Source organism: Megalops cyprinoides, chromosome 4 (assembly GCF_013368585.1).
Source record: "Megalops cyprinoides isolate fMegCyp1 chromosome 4, fMegCyp1.pri, whole genome shotgun sequence".
NCBI lineage: Eukaryota > Metazoa > Chordata > Actinopteri > Elopiformes > Megalopidae > Megalops > Megalops cyprinoides.
Window position 1 is genome coordinate 14,653,905 of NC_050586.1, and position 25,772 is coordinate 14,679,676.

Consider the following 25,772-nt stretch of genomic DNA (forward strand, 5'->3'; position numbering starts at 1 on the left):
TTGTATGTCACTGAATGGAGGGAAAACTGCAGGCGTGCTGAAGGCGAGTAGTAGAGGTTCTGTGGGAGTTGCCAGACGTCGGCCTCTATATAACCAGACTGCAAGGCCGCGGTGCTGTCAGATAAAGCCACACATCATTCAACTGTAATGCCAACCCTGGAGGCCAAGGATGCAATACGTACACAGTGAGCTTGTCTGCGGCTTCCATAAACACTCTGTTTCCGATAACGTCTAGTGCTCGCTACACTTCCCTCGCGCGGAGACAGAACGCACATGGGCACGTTGGCACACCGGTAAACAGACCTTACACCAGTAAATGTGAGAGGGAGCTCTCCCTGTCTCAAGGTAAGAGCCACAGAAACTAGAACACTCGCACCACATAGACACCATCACATCCGTTCAGAGGTTCTTATCTTCCCAAGTGCTGTCTTCAAAGGTTACAGTTTGTTTGTGTCATGAGTGATGAGCCAATGGTGAGGGTAGGACTGAATCCATTGAGAAATGAAGAATTTGCAGTACAGTAAATTCCCTCCACTATATTTGGATGTTCAGCTACTTGAGTGGCCAGCAAGGTTGTGTACAAATTGTTGACAGATTAGGTACATTGATAAGACTTTTGGATGGATTAGAACTAACTGGCTGCAGGAAGTTATAAAAAAAAAGTGCTTTTCCTTTGTATGGAATTACAGAGGTGTATTAAAGTCACATTTTGTGATGAATAAAAAGGAAGATCCAGATCCCTTGTCTCTTGTCACAGTCCTGACCAGGTTGTTGTCCCCCCTGCTCAAGGATCAAACCCCTGAGAGATTTTGTACATGACTGCATCATACTAATTGCATCAGTCCCAGTCTTATACATTTTTAATTTCCAAGGTCAAATGTTGTGGCATGACATGGAATGTGCATTTTACTGAATTAAGATGACTCAATCTCTGTGGTACACTGAATGTATGTGTAAAATATATAATGGTTACAGCTCTGACATTTTGAACCCTATTATCGCGATGATTTAGGCTAAAACGAATGTTATATCTGACCACCCTGGTGTGTGAAATTAGCTAAAGCTTGTGTGCTAAGAAATTTTTTTTTTCCCCATCTGCTTTGAGAGTGGCACTGAGATGCCAGTGTTTTAACATCACTTTATGTTGAAACCAACAAAAGTGTCACTATAAATTGTGGCCGATGACTTAAGTCACCTTAACCCTCAACCCCCTGTTCCTGCTTCATCAAGGCTTGTGGCATAATTTATTTCTCAGTCCTTAACCTTAACTGCTATGTTGCAGGCCATTATAAATGGGAACAATTTGGTCTTGCACTGTCTGTTTAATGCTAAACTCTATGTATGAATGGATTAGGGCCCACTTCAAATAAAAAGGTAAGGTAAACTGAGAAGGCAAAACATGATTAGGTCAAAGATAAACGTGAATATAAATGTATAATAATATATATATAATAATATAATAAATTTTAAGTATGAATGTAAGTTGTATGTTTTAAAGATGTAGCTTCATACACCCTGTTCAGCTTATGAAGCAGACAAAGCTGACATGCTTAGCCCTTTGGTATGCTGGCAGTTTTACCTCTTTTCCCTCCGTGTGATCTGTGAGTTCTGTACCTTTCATATCTTTGATATTAGCATAACTTGCCTGTTTGCAGGCTTTGTTGTGTTTACCAGATAAAAGAAACAATTATGTTTGTCTTGACAGGTCAGTCTAGTCAATGAAGCACTATGTGGAGTGCACCATGTCGCATGTGTCCTTTGTTTCACAGGTAAATGTGATATATTTTGAACCCCATCATTTGGTAGGATATTGGTAGGGGTGGCCCATAATTTATCTGTACTTCAAAATGTGTTTGTTTCCACTATTAACGTTTGATACATTGTTGCAGAGGAGTGATGGACAGAGTATGATGGACTGTGGGCATCCTCAGATCTGAATTTCTAATGAGTTTCCATTCAGTTTTAGGTGCAGTTTTGAGGCAGTGTGCATGCTTTCTTACAGTTGCATTCATCAATAAATTCTTTTTCAGACAGAGATGTCACAGTGCCTAGCACAAAGTTATTACACAAACTGATGGTATATTGTGTTATTTTACTTTTACATTAGTTATAAGTGTTGTAGTATAGTGTCATATTGGTGTAACTCTGAAAAAGCAGATGAGTGACACAGAACTGTACATATACCTTGTGATGGTTCCCTTTAGTTTCCAATGCTGCATAGTGTTTGAATAGGATGATATTAATCTCCAGAGCCAATTTTACATTTGATTAGATTATTCTGGAACAACAGAATGGTGCATGTAATTTCACGTCAATATAAACAAAATGTAGAGACAAAGTGAAAATGAAAAAAACTTTTTTGTGAAAGACTTTTACATTGAAATGCAATTGTAAATGTAGCTTGCTGGAGATGATGATTGATGGCAACATTTCTTTTCGGCTCAGTGTTACGGTAACACAGACTTGGCACCTGCCAAATTAAATGGCGCCAAAGGAAGGTACCTTGGATTTACTAGGAAATTCTACCATGGCTTCCACAGGTTTCTGGATATTTATTCAACTCAGGTCTTAGCTACACAATTTGAGCCACCGATTGGTTGGGAATTTGGAGCAGTTGTTGCTCCAGGGATACATTGAATCGAAAGGCGCCCCATGGAGCCCGTGGAACTCCAGGTCCCGCAGTGGGTGTGTCCAGCTACATCCTCTCTGCTGGTGGACAGGGGTCCTGGTGGAAATGAAAAGTCTGCAAGCATCCTCAGGCCGGCACAGGTTTTTATTAGGAGCTGTGGCAGAGAGGTGCCCGTAGACACAACATGCAACATGAGTTTGGCTTCACATGCAATTGGTGTTTTACATCAAGGAGGAACTGTACTTCTTTTTCCTGCATTTCGCATTTCACCCCACTCACACAATGTGCATCCTGTGGAGGAACAAACAACAGTAAAGACACGATCAAGAGTGCAAATCTCATGTGGGCAAAGGGTTTGCGTGGGCATTACCTGGGAAACGGTGTTAAAAAGGAGGCACTTAACTTGGAATTTTTCAATTTGATGTTTTGTAGCTAAAAAATACCCTAATGGGGAAACTGGCATAACGAAATGGAAAACACAGAAACATAAAACAAATTCTTTCACGGTCTCCCTTTAGTTTGGCCACACTTGTATGATAATTTCTCTTTCTGCTATGGTTTACAGTCCACACCTATGTGCCCCAGTTGATACTAACCATGTGTTGGGAAATGAGCAGAGCTGAGATTTCTGTTTGCATGAATAAGTGCATACAAAACAGATCTTTTCAGACTTGACTATATTCAAAAAACAATAAATAAGCAAAAAGTAACAATTATGATAACAATACTTAACAAAGGGCCATTTGCAGTGTTTTTTTTACAAGGCCCTCTGTCTAAATATACAAGTTCAGTTTTTGAGTTATTAAAAAATAATAAATACAATTTTGTTCCTATAAATAAAAAATTTATGGTTCTCGCATTTTATTGATGGATAAATGGCATGCCCCAATGGCAATTAATTTTGTGACATTAATAAGTTCAGCTCAGGAGTACTTCTGTGCTGCAAGCTTTGAAAAATGCATACACAAAACATTTTTCATTAAGATTGCAAATCTTTTTTCCCATTTTTCAATTACAAATAAGTGGCACCTCGTTGACTTCAAGTGAATTCAAAGGAATTCGAAGCTGGATGAAGTGTGATGTTCTTGTGCGAAAGTTCTAGAACCGTGTATTCTGCTGATATAAATGGTAGTGCTCCGTAATGCTGACAGAAACTGGAATGCACTGTAATGACTAATGTGGTGAGGTGAACCCCTGCGAGCTAAGCCTATGTGAAGTCACTGCTCACGGTGCCTTTATTTCAGAGAGGGAGAGCAGGGCTGTCGCAGTCTGGTTTTCCCTGGGCTGCTCGTCTGGGCAGATGTTTCCCATATGAAACCGTGCGTTTATCAGATGAAATACTTGGTAGCGAGTGAAATTTCATCCATTGTTTGTTGTGCTGTTCAACTGCTGCCATTGAGGAGTTTTTTTCAGTCCTGGACCTTGTGGCTCTCTGCACTTCGCCTCCCATGTCTCCACAGCGGAGGCTCAGACTGTGGGCCATGCTCGTTTCTCGCCGAATTGATGACAACTGCTGCATCCAGGTTCCTTGAATGAATAAAAATGGACCTCTTTCGCGCTGTGTAACCCCGCTCCTGAACCTTTCTTGCTCAAACATGTTTCCATTGGAAAATAACCACCACAAACAAGTGTAACAATTACAAGTGTAACAAATACAATAGCTAAAAAAAGAATGAAAACAATCTTTGGCCTGAGATTATGCAAGGCAAAGCACATTTTGTCTTGAGGTTGGTGTTGTTGTTTGTGAGTTTGTGAGAGAGAGCAAATGTGTTTGTGTGTGTATGTGTGTGTGTGTGTGTGAGAGAGAGTATGTTTTATTTAATTTTATTTCTCAAAATGTAAAAAAAAAGACACCAACTTGAATTCCCTGCAGTGGTCTTTCTTTGAATAGCAATCCCCTGAATTTGTTTTTATAATCGATGGCCCTTCTCTGGTCCAGCAATCCTGAGGGTATATGAGGTGACTGTTCTCTATCTTTAAGTTTCTTTTTTCTCAGAGAGTCCTACTCATCCCTGTGGATTCACAGACCCCAATTAGTGTTGGACTACCAGCGAGTTTACATTTGATGGTCAAGAACGGCTGCTAATCTGGATCTGTGAGACCAGCCCATAGTGGAATTGTCCTTTCTCCTTGTTGCCTCACAAATAGGCTCTCTCCACTAGGGGGCAGAGTTCGACATAGAGTCCACAGAATTCACACTGGAAGAAGAGACCCGTGTGTGAGCGATGGATACCTCTGGATGCTGGAAAAAAAAAAGACATAATAAATTAAAATACACTGTATCCGAATTTAAACACAACAGAAGTTAGCACAGGCGCAAAATTTTTTTGTTGTTGTTTTTTTTTTCCTATTGTCAATGCAAAAAAATTTGGCACTTGTGCCTAAACATGTTGTCAGTGCTCAATTGCTATTTTCAGCTCTCATCAGTCTTGCATTGTGTATTATTGGGGATGGGAGGTTTGCCAGACTTTGAGGTGTGGCTGCATAAACACAGCACTAAAATGGCATTTTCATTTTGGACGTTGTCTTCCGCTTGTGGTAGGCAGCGAACAGCACTGCTGTGCTCTGCTTGGCAGCTTGCGCCTGCCAAAACCTGCTTTGTTTCTTAGCAATAAAGCGGTGCTGGTAATTCCACAACATGTACCAGGGGGAGCTTAACTTATTTATGTGAAATCAACCAACCAACCAAGCAAACTTTTGGTTGACAGATCATGACCAAAGAATAAATACCTGAATATGAATTGAGTAGTCCTTTCTTAACACTACAAACCGTGCCCAAACTACATGGCTGACACGTGTTGAGAGAGTAGGACGCTGCAGTGCCCTGCGTATTTACACTACATTATTTAGCATAAAGTCTTATCCAGACCGACTTACATCAATTACAGTTTTTACAAGGTTATCCATTTATACAGCTGGATATTTACTGAGGCAATTCTGGGCTAAATACCTTGCCCAAGGGTACAGCAGCAGTGCCCCAGCAGGGAATTGAACTGGCAACCTTTCAGTTAAGGAGTCTTGCTCCTTACCACTACGCCATTTGTGGTGCCTGTGTACAGGTTTGCAGCTAAATGTCCCCCTGTGGATGCTCTCTCACATGTCTCCTGAGTATCCTGTCCAGCAGGCTGCGGCGTGGGGGCTCCGGGGGCTGGGCCCAGTCCAGATCCGGAGAGCGGGACCCCTGGGGTCCGAACACGTTCAGGTCCTTGAAACACTCCGTCTCAATCATCTGCCAAAGACAGCAAAGTCTTCCATCATTACCGAGGCAATGATTGGCACTGAGGTAAGACAGCTATTAGCTTGGATGTATGCTTCTGTTTGGAAGCTATTACCGGTGGTAATCAACTTGTCTGTGCAAGTGTATGGTTCAATTTCTTATATTTTATAACTTGTAATTTGCGCTAGGCTTTGCACCAGACTCTGCCCTTGTGCCTGCACTGAGTGGATTCTATATTTATGAAGTATAATTCCATTTGTTTTACTCTCAATTGATAAGTGTATTCATGTTTCATGCCTTGCACAGCACTTTACTCAGCACTTCTACTGGTGTTCAGCCTCTGTAAGACCATTTGCCAAAGAATGTGATTGGCTGTGACCACGTGCTTCCCTCTGTCACTTGCAGTTCCTGTTTTGAGCTCCGTACCTCGTTCTGCCAGGGAATGGACACACTGCCAGTGGCGAACTTGGTGTAGAAGTCATTGTCAGTTTGGTCCAGGTTGACGCCCTTGACAGTGGAGAACTGCTCAATGTCCAGAACGTCCTTGCAGTAGACAGCTCTGGGCTGAAGCAATGAGGAAGGAGACCATGAGCCGACAGAGTGGAAAAACACTGGGAGCCCCGCTTGCATACCTCTCATTTCTGAATGGTTAAATTATGTCCACTTGATCGTATGTGTATTTAGAGGCCAATGATAATACACAGTGTAAATATCTATCAGTGTAACTGCAGTGACAGCTTGCTGCTGTGGTCTGCTGCCTGGAGCTTGTGTCCTGCAACCTGCTTTCTGAGACCAGAAATAAGAAATGATACAAACTCAGAGGCCCCAGGTGGCTGGCTCTGCTTCTTAATTCTTCTATCCCTGTAGACTGGAGGTTACAGATATAACCGTGGTTCTATTAGCTAAGCGCTGCCTCACTCAGCCCCTCTTATCAGATTCCATTTCTGGTCACGTAGACCCATGGGATGACGGGCAGCTAAGGGAATAATACTGGGACTTAAATGAAAAGACTACAAGCAGAGGAGAGCTAGCTAGGCAGGTGCTTACATCAGGCACAAAGGAGGGCTCCTGCATGCCAGCTTCCAGCCTCTTGAAGTTGGTGTTCTTGAAGAAGGGGTGCGCCTTCACCGCTGCTGCCCCGTCCGACTGGCACCCCAGCCTCTGCTTTGGATCTTTAGTCAGCAGCTGGAAATGAGGTCACAAGAGAGCAAGGAGTTTGCGCTCGGTTCCGGTTCTAATCACACCCAGACTGAAAGTGCTAGCGCAGGGCACGTCCGGTAGAGGGAGCTACAGCGGGACAGCTCACCATCCGGCAGATGGCTTTGGTGTCCTCGGTGAACTTGTCGCTGTACTCCTCCTGCTCCTCCTGGACCCTCTTCTCCACCTCCTCCCTCTTCACCCTCTCCTTGCGGGCCCGGAACGGGGAGCGGCCGGCCGTCATCTCGTAGATCAGACAGCCCAGGCCCCACCAGTCTGGGCTCATGCCGTACCGCTCATTGTTTATCACCTCAGGGGCTGCACACATTGCACAGGGTCCTTACCACCACTCAGGGACACTAATACCGATACTGACACAACCTTCCCATCTCTGCCCTCGAGCTGCATTTAAGTGTGAGTAATGACATCCACAACATTCACACAACTGCATGTGGACAGCATCATTACCGCTGTACATTCATATTATCACATACTGTCAGGTTATTACCATAGGCTTACACAAAACATTTTAGGACACATTCAACGGAAGCTCTTTTCTGTTTTTTTTTTTTTTTTTAATGGAATTCTTTTGTTCGATCTAAACGTCAGATTATTCACAGTTTGTTTTCTTCCGATGAAAAGGGAAGCTTTGTGTGACTGCGTACCCATGTACCCCACTGTGCCAACTCGACCACGGATGAGCTCCCCTTCAGGCACTTTGATGGCCAGACCCAGGTCTGATATCCTGATGTGTCCTACAGCAGCCGGAGAGAGAGCCATGACAGAGGGAGCTGTTAGTGAATATAACCAATGATTTGTACGTGAATACAGCAATGGATTCTTACTGTGAGGGATTTCATGTAAGTCCAGTGTTTCCCTTAAGAAACGTTTGAGCGGTTTTCAGAAGAGGAGGATCAAAGCGTTTAAGTAGGGAAGCAGGACCCATATCAACAGCTCAGGGCAATAACTAACAATAACTGAGCTGATATAGCTGATTGATGCTGACTGACAAACATTCCATCATATATACACAGAGACAATGCATACTTACATGTCATGTTTAAAGCACAGGTCATGGGAAAACATCCACAATTACACACTACATTTTGTAAACGTAGGTTTAGCTATGGGACTAAGGGACATGAGTTTACATTGTTTTTCTTGGCAGGTTGCCACACGTGTGACAAATGTAGACATTTGGATCAGATAAGGAAACGCAACATGCTTGTTAAAATTCCGGCCAGATGTAATTCTACAGTGAAAAGCTGGAAGGGCTGATGCCGCTTAAAGACTGTGTCATGAGTACTGCAACATTGTGTTACACTTACCATTGTCATCTAAAAGAATATTCTCTGGTTTTAGATCCCTGAAAAATAAACACAATCATGTACTGTGATACAGGAAATATGGCATTATACTATTACATTATGCAGCAGATACATTTAGAAGCCACCAGCGAGTGTATAGGTGTTTACTTAACAATTGTTATTAAACATGTCTGCATAAAATTAACTTGGCCTTGGGGTTAATGCCAAGTACATGCCAAGTAAGTGGTGTAACATCAAACCAAACACTTTCTCTTGATTGGATCTATACTGCTCATACTATGTGTTTTATTTTATTCTCATTACTGCTGATTGTGTTATGCTTACCGTATTACAAATGCATCACTCTTCCCTGAGGATTTATCTTACCCCTCAATAAGTTTCCTTATACCTGAAGGATGACCTTACCTGATGATAGCATGAAATGTCAGAATTTTGGCACGTAAAGCGTTGAGTAAAATAAGCACAAGAGGAAGAAACACAAATACATAGACATCATGTGTTTGATCTCAATGGAGCATCAGTGGAATTTGTTGATTATATTGGAAAGGTGCACCTAGTGAACAGGGTGGATTGTCTCTTGTTAAAAAGCACAATAAGTAAGAAGGTGGTGTGTCGTAGGTAATGAAATGTCACTAACTGGGCACTGACTGAAATGATTGACAGGCTGGGACGGTTCATCACCTGTAGACAATGGACTCCTGGTGCAGGTGTTCCAGGCCACAACAGATTTCTGCTGCGTAGAACTGAACCCTCTCTTTCTCGAACCCGGGCGTGCCCATGTTGTAGATGTGAAACTTGAGGTCCCCTCCGTTCATGATGGTCAGCACCAGACACAGGGCGTCTTTGGTCTCATAGGCATACGCTAAACTGACCTGTGCAGACCAGGAACCATCAAGGGGCCATCAAGGCTGTGCAGGGCGTGGAAGGGGTCTGGATGATAATCAGTAATCATTTTGCACAAGTGAATTAAGAAACAATTAGTGCAAATGTGTGCATACATGTGTGAGGGTGGCAGTGTAGCGTAGTGGTTAGGAGCAGGACTCATAACCAAAAGGTTGCCAGTTTTATTCCCTGTTGGGGCACTGCTGTGGTACCCTTGGGCAAAGTACTTACCCCGGAATTGCCTCAGTAAATAACCAGCTGTATAAATGGGTAACGTGTAAAAAATTGTAACTTGTAATATAATGTAACGTGTCTATTTCCTGATGCGGGGAGTGGGAGGAGACAGAAGGGTGTGGCAGCATTGACAGAGACGCAGCGGCCGGTGGCATTATGGGAGTCAAGGCAGCACCGCTGGTGCTAGCAGCAGGAGACTCACGACAAATCTGCTGTTGACTTTCTCCAGGATCTGCTTCTCGTTGAGGGCCATGGCCTCGCCCTTCCGCTTCTTGATGCGCTTCTTCTCCAGCTTCTTGCAGGCGTACATCTTCCCCGTGGCCCGCACCTGGCATGCACACACCTGGGGAAATGCCCGGAGACATACCGCACGGTGACACAAAGAGAAAAGCCTCCCTTCCTTTCTGTCGTCTTTGCTAATCTCCTCGGACAACAGAAAACTGCACTACAATCCAGTCCAACATAATGGAGCACTCTTCTTGTTGAAAAGCCTTGCGGTTATCATTTGTTCTGAAATATGTCTTGTGCTTTTTGCTTAGGCCTACCTCCCCGAATCCTCCCTTTCCCAACACACGGTATTGTCGAAATGTGTCTTTTGTTATCGGTTGCCTGAAAACAGAAAATCAGCAATTACTTTTTAATTGAAAAAAAAAACAATGAGTGAATGATGGTGATCTTAATTTAAATTTGCTTGATGGCTGTTTATTTGAGTCTTTCCTGCTTCACATTCCTTGCCAGAAAAAGAAGGTGTAAAACTAACCTCTCCAACATTTTCCACTGAAGAAAGCGGTCAAAATACATGCTGTCCTGATAGTCGGAGAAGGGGGTTCCACTTAAATATTCATGGAGGGCCCTGTTACCATAAAGACACACAGACAGTGCAGTCAGCCAGCCCATCCTTCACAACTTCAAAGGGATACAGTCACTACTACTGAATTTGCAGCACCACCTATCAAATGAAGAAACTACATTTTTTTCAAATCATCTAAAGAAAGAACCAAAAACTGAATGTAATACCTGAATTCATACAATGGATACAAATGCTACTCTTTAAAAGGCTCAGAGGGTTGCTGTAAGAAGAGACCTTGAGAAGCATCTTGGGAAAGTGTTTGGACAAAGTATTTCTAACACCTTGTAGGGGCCATTTGATTTGTGTGGGCTTGGTGCACTTTGTTGGGGCTGATTTCAGTCCCTTATCTTTTCCATCAAACATAATATCAACGTGAAGCCACAACTAAACGCACACATTAAATGGCAACTGTGAGATATGCTACTCCTAAGGTGCACTTAAAAAAGGGTTGAACGGTTGATATAGATGAGTGCTGTGCAGAGGTGGAAAACCCCGGCTTCAGAAAGTAAAAGTCCTACCATGTATTAGTTCTAGCCATTCACTAAACAAGGTGATTTCACTGATTAGCTCATCTACCTGGCTGAAGAGTTGTGCTAATTAAATTCAGCTGGTGTAGTGCATGGGTGGAACAAATACGTGGCAGGACTTTTACTTTCTGAAGCCGGGGTTTTCCACCTCTGGTGCTGTGATGTGGTAGCAGAAGTTGTGAGAGCTGCGGGGATGACAAAGAAAGCAGGGGAGGGGTACGAGGGGGGTGGAGAGCCAGCTCACTTTCGGCAGTCGCTGAAGAGCTCCTTGGACGGGTTCTGCTCCAGGTTCTGTCTGCACTCCTGGATGTGGCTCTCTGCTACCTCAGGCACATATTCTTCAGACTGAGCACACACACACGCACAGAGAGACCTCACGTGAACTGGTCTTCACATCCCAGAGTAAAACCACACGTTACAAACCACTTCCTTTAAAATCCTGACGCAACACAGGTGACACTCGTGGCTGTCCTGAAGGCTAGAAACTCTTGCGCCTCTAACACACCTGAACCAAAAGACACACCTGTGCAATTGGACACACCTGTTCGGTGAGAAACTTCTGGATGATTTGCTCCCCGCGACTCCTGCGTTTCTCGTCTGGCGTCACCTCATAGTCTTCCTAAAATCGAGTCACAACTGTTACCCAAGTGGACAACGACAGTCACAGAGTCACAGAGTGTCAGCTTCTTTGACCAATTACACAGTTAGAGGGAATTTGACTGGTACCTTCTATTTATTTTCTATTAACCCTGCTGTGCAGGCAATGATATAAAGATATGTTTGTTCGTTAAATGTTTTGATTCCTCTGCACATAGCACTCAACAATGCATCGTCATCATTTGAGAGATTTCAAATGTCATTTTGAAACTGATGTTCTCACTGCATAGTTTTACCATTTGAAAACTTTTGGTGAGGGCATATGAAGAGCAAATAAATGTTGATACAAGAGAACGCTGGCCTTCTGAAGAGTTTATCCACCCATAATGCTTTCATACTAAACTGTGTGTATAGCAGGCTATTTCTGTCAGGGCCTTATGCTCTCATTACACAAGAGAACACCAACAGATTCCAATGGAGCCTGACGTGGGGATAACTTGACCCTTTTTCTGTCAGCTCATGTGTACATTTGTGGTAGTCCACATACGACTCCTTCTCCATACCCCCTCCTCCCAAACTGTGATTTCCCATTACGCAAGTTTCTCCGCTGGACCACCTGCCCATCCCCCCGACCCCTTTGATGCACTGGAAAGACCTCCGCATGTGACACCATGTTGCCAGGCGACCGCCCTGTCAACACCGCAGGATTCCTGAGGGTTTTAGAGTGTCGCAGCACACGGACTCCCAGTCCCTGCAGCGACACGGGACACTGCCAGCTTCATGGGAGGGCACCGGGTCTCCGCTGGACTCCCCTCCAGTCTGACACACGTGTTCACTTTGAATCCTCTCTCAGCTCAGAATTCACCAGCCCTCATGAGAAGGAATGGTTTTGTAATCATTAAGTTTCCATCCAAAAACTATGGCCGTAACGCTGCCCCAGGCAATGATCATCTGGGAAACCAGATGGGAAAAAGGCTATTTTGGCAGTCGATAACACACCACTGGTGTGTGCTTAAGAAACAAATGTGAGTGACCCTTCATACCACCTAACAGTGGCGTGATTTACTTTATCCTAAAATCAAACAAAAACAACTTTTCTAAAAAGTAAGGACGTCACTCCTCTTGGTAGTTGAATGATGTCTCTGAAGGCCAAACTCAAAACAAACTGCTGTTAAAAAGGTGCCTGGCGAACAGAAGTACGCGATTAGATCTGTCCTTCTGGCTTTTCAAGTGAAAGGCGTTGGGTTGATCCCCGCAGTCGAGGGCTGCCAAAAGGCCAAGAGGCGTTTCCTCTTCCCTTTCGTCTGCTCCTGGAGGGTGCTCCCTGCCTCCTCCCCAGCGCTGGAGATAACAATCAGCCAGCTCATTCCAGCACCATTATCCCACCCTGTCAGGAAGCCGCAGTTACACAATGCAGCCTCCCAACGCCACACTCCAACAATCGTGATCTCGCTCCGTACTGACGTCAGAGCAGGCCCCAGGAACCCCCCAGGCGCATTCCTCATGAACTCTTTATTTTCCCTCTCTCTCTCTCTCTCTCTCTCATGCTCTCTCCTTCTTTCTCTCGTGCTCTCTCCCTTTCTCTTGCACTTGCTCTCTCACTCTCTCTCTCTCTCACAGAACCTTCCTCCCTATTTTATTTACACACACGTTCGCAGTTCTTTCTTTTCTCGTGCACTCTTTATTTTCTCTCCCTCCCTCTCACCCTCACAGGCTCTCACCCCCCCCTCCCTTGCGCACACTCACTCACCCCTCTTCCCCTCTCTCCTTTCTGCTCCCCTTCCTGGCTTGTGACGGTCGAGCTCAGCGGACACCGGCTCATGCTGTTGCGCATTGCAGGATCTGGGCTCCCGCACATAGCTAGCGGTACCGAACACACGAACCGCTTCAACATCCCTGCACGATGCTTTCCCTCAGGATGCCTTTTAACTGCATTTTCCTGACATTTCAATACTATTTTCCTTCCCTCCCCTTTTCCTCCAACCCTGTCAGCTGTACTTTTGGAAAATAATGATACCGCACCTTTTTTTTTTCTTCTCTTTTACTGCGATATTGGTCAGGGTATGAGTTTGTAACTTCGGAGGAGTCATATCTCACTGCGAGTGTCATGTTCATTTTTAGACCCAGTGGTCGCGCATTCTGAAGGGCATGCTGTGCCAAACAATACCTTCTTTCACTACAGCCACATGCCTCTTCAGATATTTTTGGATTTACTTTAAAGATTAAAATGTGTCATGGGGGAGGCATTTTGTCTAGACATAAAAAACGGGTCAGAGGTCTGAAAGAGGCCGATGTTTTAATTATTTACCCTGTTGTCGTATATCAGATAAAGGAGTCACTGGGAAAAGAGTGGATGACTCATTTGCATGTGTTCGCACTTGCCAATGGCTCTGCGGTAACAGCAGTTCCACGGTAGCTGTCTGTTTTCTCCAGAAAATCAATCTTTTTGTGTTCCATGTTATTCCACTTCAGCAGGAAAATAACAAGATTAGAGTGTTTGTGTGTCAGACAGACCACTTAATTTCTTTAGTACATTGCAGTAATTATTCATAGCTAAAAAACTCAAACACGCTGTGGCTTTTTTTTTTGGAAACAAAGCATGCAGCATGGATTTGGGAATTCATACCACACTGGGGTAGTGTATTACTCATAATCAATGAAACTCATACCCTGACTTTTAGATGTGATATCCTTTTACATGCAGTGAGCAGATTGCTAAGGTTGTTGAAGAGATCTTGCTTCATCATCATTACAAAATCTTAGTTGCAGTTCTAGGCAGATAAATAAGCATACATACAACATTATGTGATATTCATATTGTCTGCATTATTAATAAAGACGGTGTGGTTAAGAACTAGGTTGTCATCTGCAATTAACAGTTTGGTCAAGTTTTTGCGAGTCGACGTTGGCAACAGCTAGCTGGCGGCAAGTATGTGCGGAATGACCTGTTCTCGCCGTTAAGGGTTAAAGGTCTTAACTTAGCAAAAGCGGCGGCCTATGGCAGCCGGCTGCATGAGTGTATGTGTGTGAGTGTGTCGGTGTGTGTGTGAGTGTGTCGGTGTGTGCATGTGTGCGCCTTTGCGCGTGGCTGTCTCAGCGAATGCGCATGCTGCAGCAGGCCCCCAGGCCCAGCCCCAGTGGTGTCAGTACCATGGCATCCAGCAGGTGGATGCAGCGCTGCAGCTTCGGCCTGGTCTCACAGAAGAGGCGGAACAGCTGTCTCCCGATGGGCTGTCTCTCGCATAGGCTGAAGTAGTCTCTATCTGCAACACAGTCCACCACAGCCACCTCTCATTACAACCACCGCACGCTCAACACATCCTGGATAAATCACATTTTCTCACTGACGCTCATTAATTCCCTTTGATTTAATCTTTAAATATCGGTGCTTGAACCTTGACTGACCCTTAGAACAGGCTCGTCAAGGATGTTGTCATTTTTGCAGTGACATTTCTAAACCCTGCTGGCTTGGGCACTTTGAGTCACAGGGGATTTGTAAAATAAATACAAGAAGTAGCCTGTTGGCAGGGAACAATGCCTACACACACAAGCAGCCAGCAATGCACCTGGCGCACACGCGCAAACACACACACACACACACACACACACACACACAAAAACACACACACACACACACACACAAACACACACACAAACACACACACACACACACACACACACACACACACACACACACACAAAAACACACAAAGGCTCTCTTCCTTTGCTGGAGGTGTGGGTATCTAGCACAGCAAGGACATTCACCATCATTGCAAGGCAATAGCACACATTCTGATGTCATATCCCATCATTTTAATGCATTGATATCATAGAGTCATTGTATAAAATCACACTTTCTGTATACAAATAGACAATGATGAACGCTGAATAAATAATGGATTAGACCTGAAAGAAACAGGGGCCAGTTAGTCCTGTTTTAAATCTGTCACGCAGAACAGAAGGCGTAGTAACTCACCGATGCTGTTGCCCAGCTCCACACACTGGCTGATGTGAGGAAAGCGTAGGATCTCCCTCCATTTCTTGCTCCGTCCTTTCCGTTTCCCTCCCCCGCCTTTGGAGAAATGGCAGAAATATCTGTGAGGTGGTCGCCCAACCTGTCATACTATAAACATTCTGTCCGCTCCATACACTCCTCGTGGGCAGGTCAACACTTACAACTGTCAAGGCTGTGGCTTACACTCTGACTCACTCTCGTCACTGAGGAATCTATTAAGTCATGACCTCAGCCGGGTTTTACACCGAGCAAGAAAATTAATGAGCTTTAAACTGTGAAAAACTTCAACTGGAAAATTTGTTGCATCAAATGGTTATGTGTTTTCTCCATTTTTTTATGCAATGCAATTAAACTGCCAACAAGCCGGTAGCTTGGTTTTAGTCTGAAAAACCTTTGATAGTCGGGCTGAAGATAAGCTCACCTTTTTCACAGATCTATCTGCAAGTCAACTTTCACTCATGACTTTAGTGATTAATCATTAAACAGCATAAGTATAGCTACAGCTGCAGTCATCCACAATCTGTAATTTTACAGCACAGATGTCTCACTGGCTTAACATTGCTGCTTCCCATAGTGCATTTAGTCATTATACCACTAGAGGACTCCAGGAAATACTAATACAGCACAGAAATCTGTTGCTCACAGAATATAGGCCCACATCTCAAATAAAAATTGCCCTAGACTTCATACATTGTGTTATGCCTGGACAATGAAAAGTTGGGGTTTTGTTTGCCTAGCTTCACTTAAGTCAGGGGAAAGAACTGGCAGCCTATAGAGTAGTCCCAGAAGCATGCTGTAGGGTGACAGACCATGTTGACAAGTATTCCCTGTCTTTGTCCAAACTCCCAGTGCCCCTAACCTGTAGAACTTACTCAGATTCTAACAAAAGCTCCTCCACTGTGAACCTTTGCCCTGCTATCTTAAGCCTTTGCCCTAAAGAATATTTGATTTTGGTGTCTCTGCATGCTTTACGAACACATTTATTTGAAAATGTTTTTTTTCTCACAAAAGGTGCTCAAAGAGCTTTCCAGTGGGGAGACCATGCATACAGTCAATATACCCAGACTTATAAGAGCAGGATATACAAGTAGGCAGGCAAAGGTGATTACAAGCAAAGACAAAATAAAACATCCTCAGAATGATACTTTAATCACAGACAGAAGAGGAAACTGCATGGACTACATGAGCAGCAGTGTTAGAATATTCACTGTTTCTGTTCCCTGAACTGCCCTCAATAGGAGTGCCTTTCCTTGTGTCAGAGGGGGCTGTTCAAATATTATTTTACTACTGGGAGGGACTGGTTTTAATGGGGACCTCATTGCGTAGACTCCTAGTAATGAACATCAGTTTGTTGAGACCTTGTGCAATGTGTGTGTGTGTGGGCTTACAGCTTTACAGCTAAAATGAAATCATGGTCCCAGTGCGTATGTATAATTTATATATTACGTTTGACTTCCTCCCTGAATCCCCATTTTCTTTTCTTCCCCCCCTCTCTTTTCTGAGTAGGGCTCGAGGGACCACAGCCAACACAGCTAGAAACAGGAATATGTCACATCCACCGAGATTCCCCTTAGAACATAACCCTCTGCCAACTCAGATTCCATCACTGTGAATAATCCTGAATATGTTTCCAGCAGGGCTCACACACAATTAAAGCCATCAGAGTTGGAAAGAGACAAACTCTCAGCTTTATTTATTTTTTAACAAAAAAGGGCCCCTTTTTACATTAAAGGATATGGTTCCAGAGTTCCAGTGACACTAGATTAAGAGCGGTTGAGCTTCAAACCAGTATTAAAAGAGCTCTCTCCCCTATTCCTCAAAAGACCATTTAAAATTGTGGGTTTGCTTTGCGTGAGCAAGGGTACGAACATCTTAAAGTAATAATCCAAGAATGCTCTAGTGCGTCATGTTACTCAGCCTCCGTGTGACCACTTTAGCAGGTTTCACATCCCTTTACATAAAACTGCTGGTGCAGATGTTACTCTTGGGAGTAAAGCTGACCAAAGTCTAGTCTGTGTGCCTGAGATTTCACCGGTGCTGAACGTTATCCTCAATATAACTTTGCCGCGGTGCAAGAGTCTCTATGACATCACCAGGCATATCTAATGGTAGTAGATTTACGGCTGTAGCCGCGACAGCCAGCCACAACTGCCTGAGGTCGCAGCTTTGCCAGTGGTCATGATATCATGCCAGAGATGGGTAGAAATGAGGGGAAAAAAAAGTTGTCAGTGATTTTTAAGGATCTCACTTAAAGCCTCTGTCCTGCCCTATCAAGGCTGAATTTAATTGGCGTTACTTAATTTGCTCCCTTTTCTCTTCCTCTAACCAGAAATTGAAGCAGGGCGCCAAACTGTGTGTGACCAGGCACCGTGCTCAGACTGTTGGGTTGACATGTTGCGGGTTTCCGCCGAGGAACGGTGGATGACGGTCCTGCAGAGCATGCAGACATGCAGAGTACTGCTCCTCCTCAGGTTACTCCGCTCCTGGAGACCGGGTCCCACCCGCAGTCCCTTGTTGCCCCGGGCCCCACCTGTCACCGTGGACACACGCACCACACACCAAGTCCTTCTCTCATCTCATCGCTCTCTACTTCTCCTTCTGACCTCTGTTCAGCACAATACCTTTAAGTGTCCAGCCAGAGCAGAGGACACACCGCCACCGAGGTTAACATTTTTGCCCGTTGGTCCTTTTTAATATGACTCACAACAATGACCACAGAGTAAATTAGCCTGTTTTTGAACAGATATCTCTCATTTATGTTGATGTTTACAGAGCAACAACGTGTCGTTAAGTCATGCAGAAAGTGGTCTGAAAGAAAGAGAAACAGAGTAAGAGATAAGGAGGACCTTACATAATCAGCCTTCCCCGGTTGAGCGATGGCTGATGCAGATGTCACATGCGACCTTCACGTTTGCAAGACAAATGGCCTGATAATGCACGCCTTGTTCAGAACAGCTGGGAATAAATCACCGCTTGCCGCTCCATTTCTGCTCCAGTCTGCAGCCCTGCTGGTCAGGGTTTCACCCACACAGTGAAGTCACAGCAGACTGTTTTTAACGAGCCTTTTTAATGAGCTGGCCTCCCCGCGGTCTAGTCTGGATGCCTCCGTGAGCAGGGTTCCACAGGTGGGCCTGGGCAGGGCTGGAGAGCGAGAAGGGAGAGACACAGGTGGCTCAGAGGCAGCAGATGCCTCGCCAGGCTGCGTCCTACCTGAGCATCTCCATATGGAGGGGGGGAAGTGGACACAAAGGAAGCAGGGGTGTGGGGCGCACTTTACCCTCCTCCTTCACCTCCCAGTGTAGGCCTGTCTGACAGCATGTCTGACCCAGTGGACAATGCTTTTTCCATGTAACACTGTAACTCTCTCTGCAGACACGATGACTCGCGCTGAAGACCAGGTATGACTGCGGTAACACTGACTCAGGTCTGAATGCCTTTACCACTATGGTAGATGTGTTCAAATTTCAAGCTCCGGTTATACACAAATACAGTATAAAATAGTAACTGTCGGGTACACTGGTAGTGGTGTTTGAGGGAATAGTCCAAGAGGTGAGTGAAATAAATCGGCAAAACCTTTGGCCAGGAAGGGTAAAAGGTTGTGAGGGCTGTCCATCATTTTTTGAAGCCAGGCAGTGTGTATGAAAAGTCATGGGGGGGAGAGATTAATCTACATTAAAGACAGGAAAGTGAGAGTATGTGAGGAGAGGATAGCTCAATGGAGCATGTGTGCCAATGCCTTTGTTACCATGCCTTTATAAGGGGACATTCATTGGTTAGCCAGCATTGGGGCCTCCCCAGTCCCCCTTGCTGCCACTGGGCCAAACTCTGAAACAATAGCCTGGGTCAGAGGCAATTTGCACGCACTGTTTATTCATCTGATAGTTGATGTTTAAACTGGAATGACTTCCCAGAGTGAAAGAGTGCTGGCCCCAAGACTCTTCCTGGGAAATGACATCTCCAGCCTTTGGGGTCCAGGAGTAGATGGGAATCACAGCTGTGGACACCACCAGTCCTCCTGGGGTCCTGGGGGGAGGAGGTAGCTGGGTGTGTGTGGTGGGGAGTGTATTTTTTTGGGATAGATGCCCACTATGTCTGCAAAAGCAAGTGACCATACAGCAAGATATCAGATTCTCTACAGCACACAGAGTTATCAATCACCGCTAACTCCAGGTCACATTCTAGTGAAAAGGGGAGAACTTGCCTGGGTGATACAGCTGACTCTATACCTTGCACCTCTACCTCTCAAAGTGAAAGTACTGCTTACACACAGAGATCTGACATTTAATTCCAGGTGCTTAACCTTTGGGGAGCTCTGTCCAGGAGCCTGGGAGGGGATGTGAAGTTCTCCTTTATTTTGACATGATCAGATTGTAATCACAGTTAATTGGTTTCCCAGAGCAGCTTTTTACATTGCTAAACGTCAATGTATCATGATGAAACCACTACCAGGAAATGAGTTCGAGACAAAAATGAACTTCTCAGCCAATGTAATTTCACTGAGCCTTAAGCAGAACAATCTTTTTAACAGGACACCTGTGAATCCCATAGAACAACCTTTGATGTTCTGCTTTACCCTGTCTAGATATATAACTGCCCTGTAAATCGTATGTGGCAGACCATTGTGTGAGTGCAGAAAAGGCCAGTAAAAAGCTTCAGAGAAAATAAGGTCAATTCATGTGAAAAAACAGCTCCTCTCTCCAGGATTATAAATGCCTGAATCATCACCACAAATCTTCACTGCCGCTGGCCAATAAGATTCCTTTTATTTCTCGGTGTGTAGGACATTACTCTTAGCAGAATCACTCTTCTCTTGTACTCCTATTTTTTACGTTTTTTTTTCTGATGGAGACCGAGAGTCATCCACTAACCTCTGCAAACTGTGCTCCACCTTATTTTCCCTTCTCTCTCCACCCTCACCCCCTTCTCCCTCTTCTCTCACTGCCACTGACTTTGCCCTGTATTTTGGTGAGAAAGTTGCCACCATTTGCGGTTCCTTCAATCGACCCGCAACCAAGTCACTCTGCAACCAGGCCTCCGTTAATTATCCCACCCTACCCTCATTCACACTGCTCATAAATGCAAAGACCTCAGAAGTCCTGATGTCTCATCACATAACTCCCTTCTCCTTTGACCCCACTTCCCTCTCCTCCTCTCCAGAACATCAGAAGAATTGGCCCCTTCCTCACCACCTAGTCACCTCAACTCCTGATCCAAGCACTGATTATCTCCTGCCTAGACTACTGCAACTCCCTCCTTGCTGCCTTTATTGCATTTATGCAATCATTTATCCCATCAGCTCTGTTAGAATACGGCTGCTCACTTTGGTCCACAAAATGTCCCAAAACCCTCCACAATGTCCCAAAACTCCCCCCTATCTCCCATATCCTGATCTCCCTCACGGACTACCAGTGACAGCTCCCATCTGTTTAAAAATGGTGGTGTTACCCGACTGAGTGGTGCGAGGAATGACTCCCTCTTATCTTCAATTGATCATCAGACCCTACACACTGGCCAGGCCACTGCGTTCAACTGTTTCATGATAGCTGTAGCCACCTCTCTCAAAACCTCGCACCTTGGTCACATCCTCTATCTCTCTTGGCCCCTATGTGGTGGAATGAGCCTGTTGTTTCAGTTAGCACAGCAGAGACGATCTTATCTCACAGACTGAGGACCCACCTCTTTCAGGCTACACCTCAGCACATTTACCCAGGTGTGAGCTTTTCTCCCTCTTATGTGTAATTATGTGGAATTGTACTTCAAGGTTACGTGTAATTAATTATGCAGAGGTTTACTTTCGGGTTTGTCCATTGTATTTGGAATGGTACAGTCCCTCTGTCGTATATATATTGCATTGCACTTACATGTTGACCTATCTATGTCTGGCAGTGACGCATGTTCATTTGTGGTTAGTGGTGTTCCCTTTGCGCATCTCTTAATGCCACTTTATTAGATGGCCGGACAAGAGCGTCTGCTTAATGACAATAAGGTTACATAAAGGCAATTCTAAAGGGTCACAGATGGAGGTTCAGGTCCTGCCGATTTTTGTTTTCCATCACGTGGACATAAACCTGAAACCTATGTCTCTCACTTCAGTTCAGTGTTGACATGGATGTAATGATATGTTTCTGTCTACACACAGTACCACTTATTGCATTATTGTATGCCATCTAGATCAAAGAGTAAACACAAAACGGTATGACATGAAGAATGGTCTTACTTAGGGAGAAACATTGTGGTCAGAAAGAAAGGATACATTACCAAACATGGAGCACAAAATAAAGTATACAAGAGCTCTGAACAATCTGCTCAGCACTTGGGCACCAAGAGGACTTGTCAAAAATGTCAACCTCACAAAACCATGAACAACAGCAGATAAGATTGTGGGGTTATTTTTTAACTAGTGACATTAAGTGTGGGGGCCTGAGAACACACATGTTATGTGTACTTTCATAAATGAAAAGCACAAGACTCGCAAACCTAAGTGTTGAACATGCTTTTTTATCTTTAAACGCAAACATAAATGCTCACATATTCCAACTAAAATACAGCTGGATATTTGAAAGATCAGTAAGGAAAGACTAGACATGCTTAAATTACTCTCTAACGTGGATGCCATCATCCAAGAGGAAACACTGCCAAATCTGCAAGACACACCATCGCTATAGTACAGCCAACACTGAGTATTTCCCAGGCTTTGAAAGCCACACATTACTACCTGTGAAGGAAATGTCTCCTTCAGTGCTTTGCTGTCTGTTTCTGACTTTCTAAATCTCATTTTCAGTGACTCACACAGATGTGGGTGAGCTTTAATGTTATAACATGCTCTTGACGGTGGGAAACCTGTTCTCCATTCTCAGGAGAGCTCAGAGGCCTACGGGAGGCTTACAAATTAAATGTTGTAATTCTTAGTAAAACCATCACGGGTAGGCAGAAAATGTACACCAGCATTCCCCCCCTATAGCCCCTAAAAGTCAATGAACCATACATTTACTGAGCCATTGCAGGCTAGATTGCTACCCTATGAAGTGAAAAGAAGAACTGCGTCAGTGAACTTTACTTCAGTATTCAGGACACCATCAAAAAATAAGGGGACAAAGTCTGTTGGAAAAAAAGCGATGCAGTTTGTAAAGGGGTAGCATTTGTAACCGCTTGGCAAACCCTGCCCATGTCAGCACATTTAATTGTTAGCTGTAACAAACTGCTGTAGGAACTGGTCCAAGAATACTGGCTATTCCTGGGGTACAACTGACAAGCTTGTTGACTCTAATGAAGACCAGGACAAGGATGACGACCTGAAACTTACAAGAGGCTAGCACTTGCCTATGAGCAGTGCCCAAACTTTATAGTGTGCTGTTTTGCCCAACATGAATCCATGTGTATGTGTGTTACTGTGGGTGATGATCATGCTGAGTTTGTATGTGTGTTCATGTACTCTAAGTATATATGTACAAGGACAATTAGGGTTTGGAATAATTTTTCCATTTCATGACACAATATTTTATTATAGTATTTCCAGTCAGTTTGACATCATGGTTCTTACAAGAAAGAAAGATTTAATGAAATCCCCTTTTGACCCAGCTGTCACTATAAAACATTCTGCAGAATTATGACTTCAGACACTATACCCCTATCTCTGAAAGAGTTTATTTATTCCTTTTTACAAAAAGTGTTTTTTCCCCCTCTGTGTTTCCCCTAAGAAATCATCAAGCCTGAAGAAGACCTGAAAAGAGAATTCCCACATTATAATGAACTTAAATTAAAATTCAGCACTGGGTGGAGGGCAGCGATGATGGAGGTCTGTTGTTGCTGTGAGAGTGGAGACAGCACATATGCAGCAGTCTGGCTGACTTTACTCTGCATAAATGTGTGTATGAATAAACAGGCCATGTAAATGTCCACAGATGACAAATCTTGTGAGAATAAATTTGCACTCCAGTCTCTCTGTTTGGCTCACATGGTCGGGATGTCGTTTGCAGTTTGCAGTTTGACGTGCCAGAGCTATAAATGTGTGAATAATGTCATGAAACCATGACCCAAACACACACACTCCCATGAAACACACATATGCTCACACACTCACAGACACACACACACACACACACACACACACACACACACATACACACACACACTCGCCACACTCACACACACACTCCCATGAAACACACATATGCTCACACACTCACAGATGCATGAGCGCGTGCGCGCACACACACACACACACACACACACACACACACACACACACACATACACACACACACTCGCACACACTCACACCCACATACACCAAAATAAAAGCTGTGCACAGGAACTAGTCAGCATAATTTGTTCCATCAGGGTCATGTGGACTACTCCCTTTGTTTCATGTTTCTAGTTTATTACTCTCTGACATCAGTCATAAAAACGATGTTAAAAAGGCTGGCATCCGGCGGGCGGGATACAGTGAACTCCTGTCAGGCTCTGTGATGTGCTGTGATAATGGACTGGGTTTTAGGGGTGTGTGAATTATACATGCTGCACTCTCGGTGAACAGTTGGATCACACTTGCACTTATCCCTGTGTCCAATGCCCAGCTCACTCAGCCTCAACCAGCTCTCCAGCTTTATACCTGAGAAAGGAATCCTTCAGCACACATTGAATGTACATGCATGTCCCAGCTTGCTTATCTAAGCACGTTTCTTTTAAGGACACTCTTTCATGCTCCACCCCATAAGAATTTCCGGGACTTCTTTTCCCCGCTGCCGTTTCATCTGGAAAGGCCCCTTCCGAAAAGCAGCTAACCCAAACAGTTTGACTGAGTTACAGCAAAGGATTTGGGAATGGAACCGGCAACACAGCAGCGTGCACGTCTATGTATGTCCTTGAATATCTCGCAGGCCCAATCAGCGATGACTCAGTTCGATTGCCATTCTGCCTCAGCAGGAAGAAATAACACTGAACGAGAGCTGGCCAAGTGGAAACCTTGTTATCCGACGATGACCTTATTTCACTTTCTCAGAATGACGAAGCGGTAAGATTAAGGTAAGATTACAGACAGACTGCACAACCTCAGCAGGGCCCTTATCAGACGCCAAGGAGGCGTGTGTGTTTTTAGCTCTGACATATGTGTGATTTACGACCTGTCCATCAGCTGTCTACTCCATCTCCTGTTATCTACTATGGTGAGGGCTCCCAGCTCCCCTGCCCCCCCCCCCCCCCCTCCCCAACAAAAATCATCTGTAGTGGGGGTGTGAATTTCCTTTCATTTTAATTTTTCATTCATCTTACGCAGTTATCCTATAAACATGGCATCCAAGGTCAGTTACAATGAGGACAGTACAATATGTATAGATCTAGAAAGGAGAGCTCTGCCTACCAGTGCATGATGTCTACTGCCTTTTGAACCACAGTGTTGAAACAGTGTGGATCCCCTGCTCTTAAGCTTCTCTTTCATAAGCTGTGTCTTTATATTAAATAAACACCATTCATTTTCTCAAAAAGCCCGCAGATGTCTTTCTTTCAAGTTTTGATCACATGCTAGTGGTCAGAATATTTACAACTCATAGTCCATCTGGAAATGGATGGGTCACCATACATACAGGGGTCAACAAAATAATGGAGGCCAAATGAAATTGGACTTGAATTTTGAAGTAACTAAATCACAATTAAAGTTGACACATGTTTCATATTAATGTCAACAGTAATTACCAAAATGTTTCTGCTCTGAGACATTCTAAAATCAACACTTTAATGTGTAAGTTTCTAAAACAACTTGAGAGATCCAACAGATTTTGAAAGAGCCTGTGTCAGGGGCTACAATGTGGAAAATCATGATGACACACGCCAATCAAGGAAAAACTACATCAGGAAAAAGGTACAGTGGTCACCATTTCAATCTCACGGACAAGGGTGGATGGACGGTTAACAGAGTATTTGCTGAAAACCACAAAATGACAGGCTCAAAAACGACCACAGAAATGAATGTCCACTTTTGCAACCCAATCCCAACAAAAACTGTACATCAAGAGCCTCACAAAGTTGCTATTTATGGTAGGACTGCCAATCAGAAACCGCTTGTAACTAAGGCAAATGTGCAACAATGCATAACGTGGTGTAGCGAGCACAAAACCTGAACTTCTGAGTTGTGAAAGGCATAGGAATAAGAAGCCTTTTTAGGCAACTGGGTGCACCCTATGGTGTGCATATTGTTTCCTCAAGATTTTCCCATATTCCAAGATGATAATGGCCCCATACAACTTGCTAAATAGATTCAAGGGTGGTTTCATGGACACTAGAATGAAGTCTGACACCTCC

General features: G+C 44.2%; 1 protein-coding gene across 1 annotated transcript in view; it reads right to left on the reverse strand.

The window, feature by feature from the left end:
- Nucleotides 1–4,418: 4,418 nt before the first annotated feature.
- The window catches only part of grk5l (G protein-coupled receptor kinase 5 like), a 38,649-nt gene continuing 17,295 nt past the window's right edge, over nucleotides 4,419–25,772 (reverse strand). Inside the window, exons 2-16 of the mRNA XM_036526128.1 lie at nucleotides 15,438–15,533; nucleotides 14,612–14,724; nucleotides 11,406–11,483; nucleotides 11,109–11,209; nucleotides 10,248–10,340; nucleotides 10,033–10,096; nucleotides 9,690–9,830; nucleotides 9,053–9,243; nucleotides 8,372–8,409; nucleotides 7,709–7,798; nucleotides 7,153–7,361; nucleotides 6,894–7,031; nucleotides 6,273–6,410; nucleotides 5,727–5,858; nucleotides 4,419–4,871 (exon numbers count right to left, since the gene is read on the reverse strand). Coding sequence (XP_036382021.1) covers nucleotides 4,788–4,871; nucleotides 5,727–5,858; nucleotides 6,273–6,410; nucleotides 6,894–7,031; nucleotides 7,153–7,361; nucleotides 7,709–7,798; nucleotides 8,372–8,409; nucleotides 9,053–9,243; nucleotides 9,690–9,830; nucleotides 10,033–10,096; nucleotides 10,248–10,340; nucleotides 11,109–11,209; nucleotides 11,406–11,483; nucleotides 14,612–14,724; nucleotides 15,438–15,533 — 1,706 coding nt within the window. The 3' untranslated portion in view covers nucleotides 4,419–4,787. The remainder of the gene's footprint in view (nucleotides 4,872–5,726; nucleotides 5,859–6,272; nucleotides 6,411–6,893; nucleotides 7,032–7,152; nucleotides 7,362–7,708; nucleotides 7,799–8,371; nucleotides 8,410–9,052; nucleotides 9,244–9,689; nucleotides 9,831–10,032; nucleotides 10,097–10,247; nucleotides 10,341–11,108; nucleotides 11,210–11,405; nucleotides 11,484–14,611; nucleotides 14,725–15,437; nucleotides 15,534–25,772) is intronic.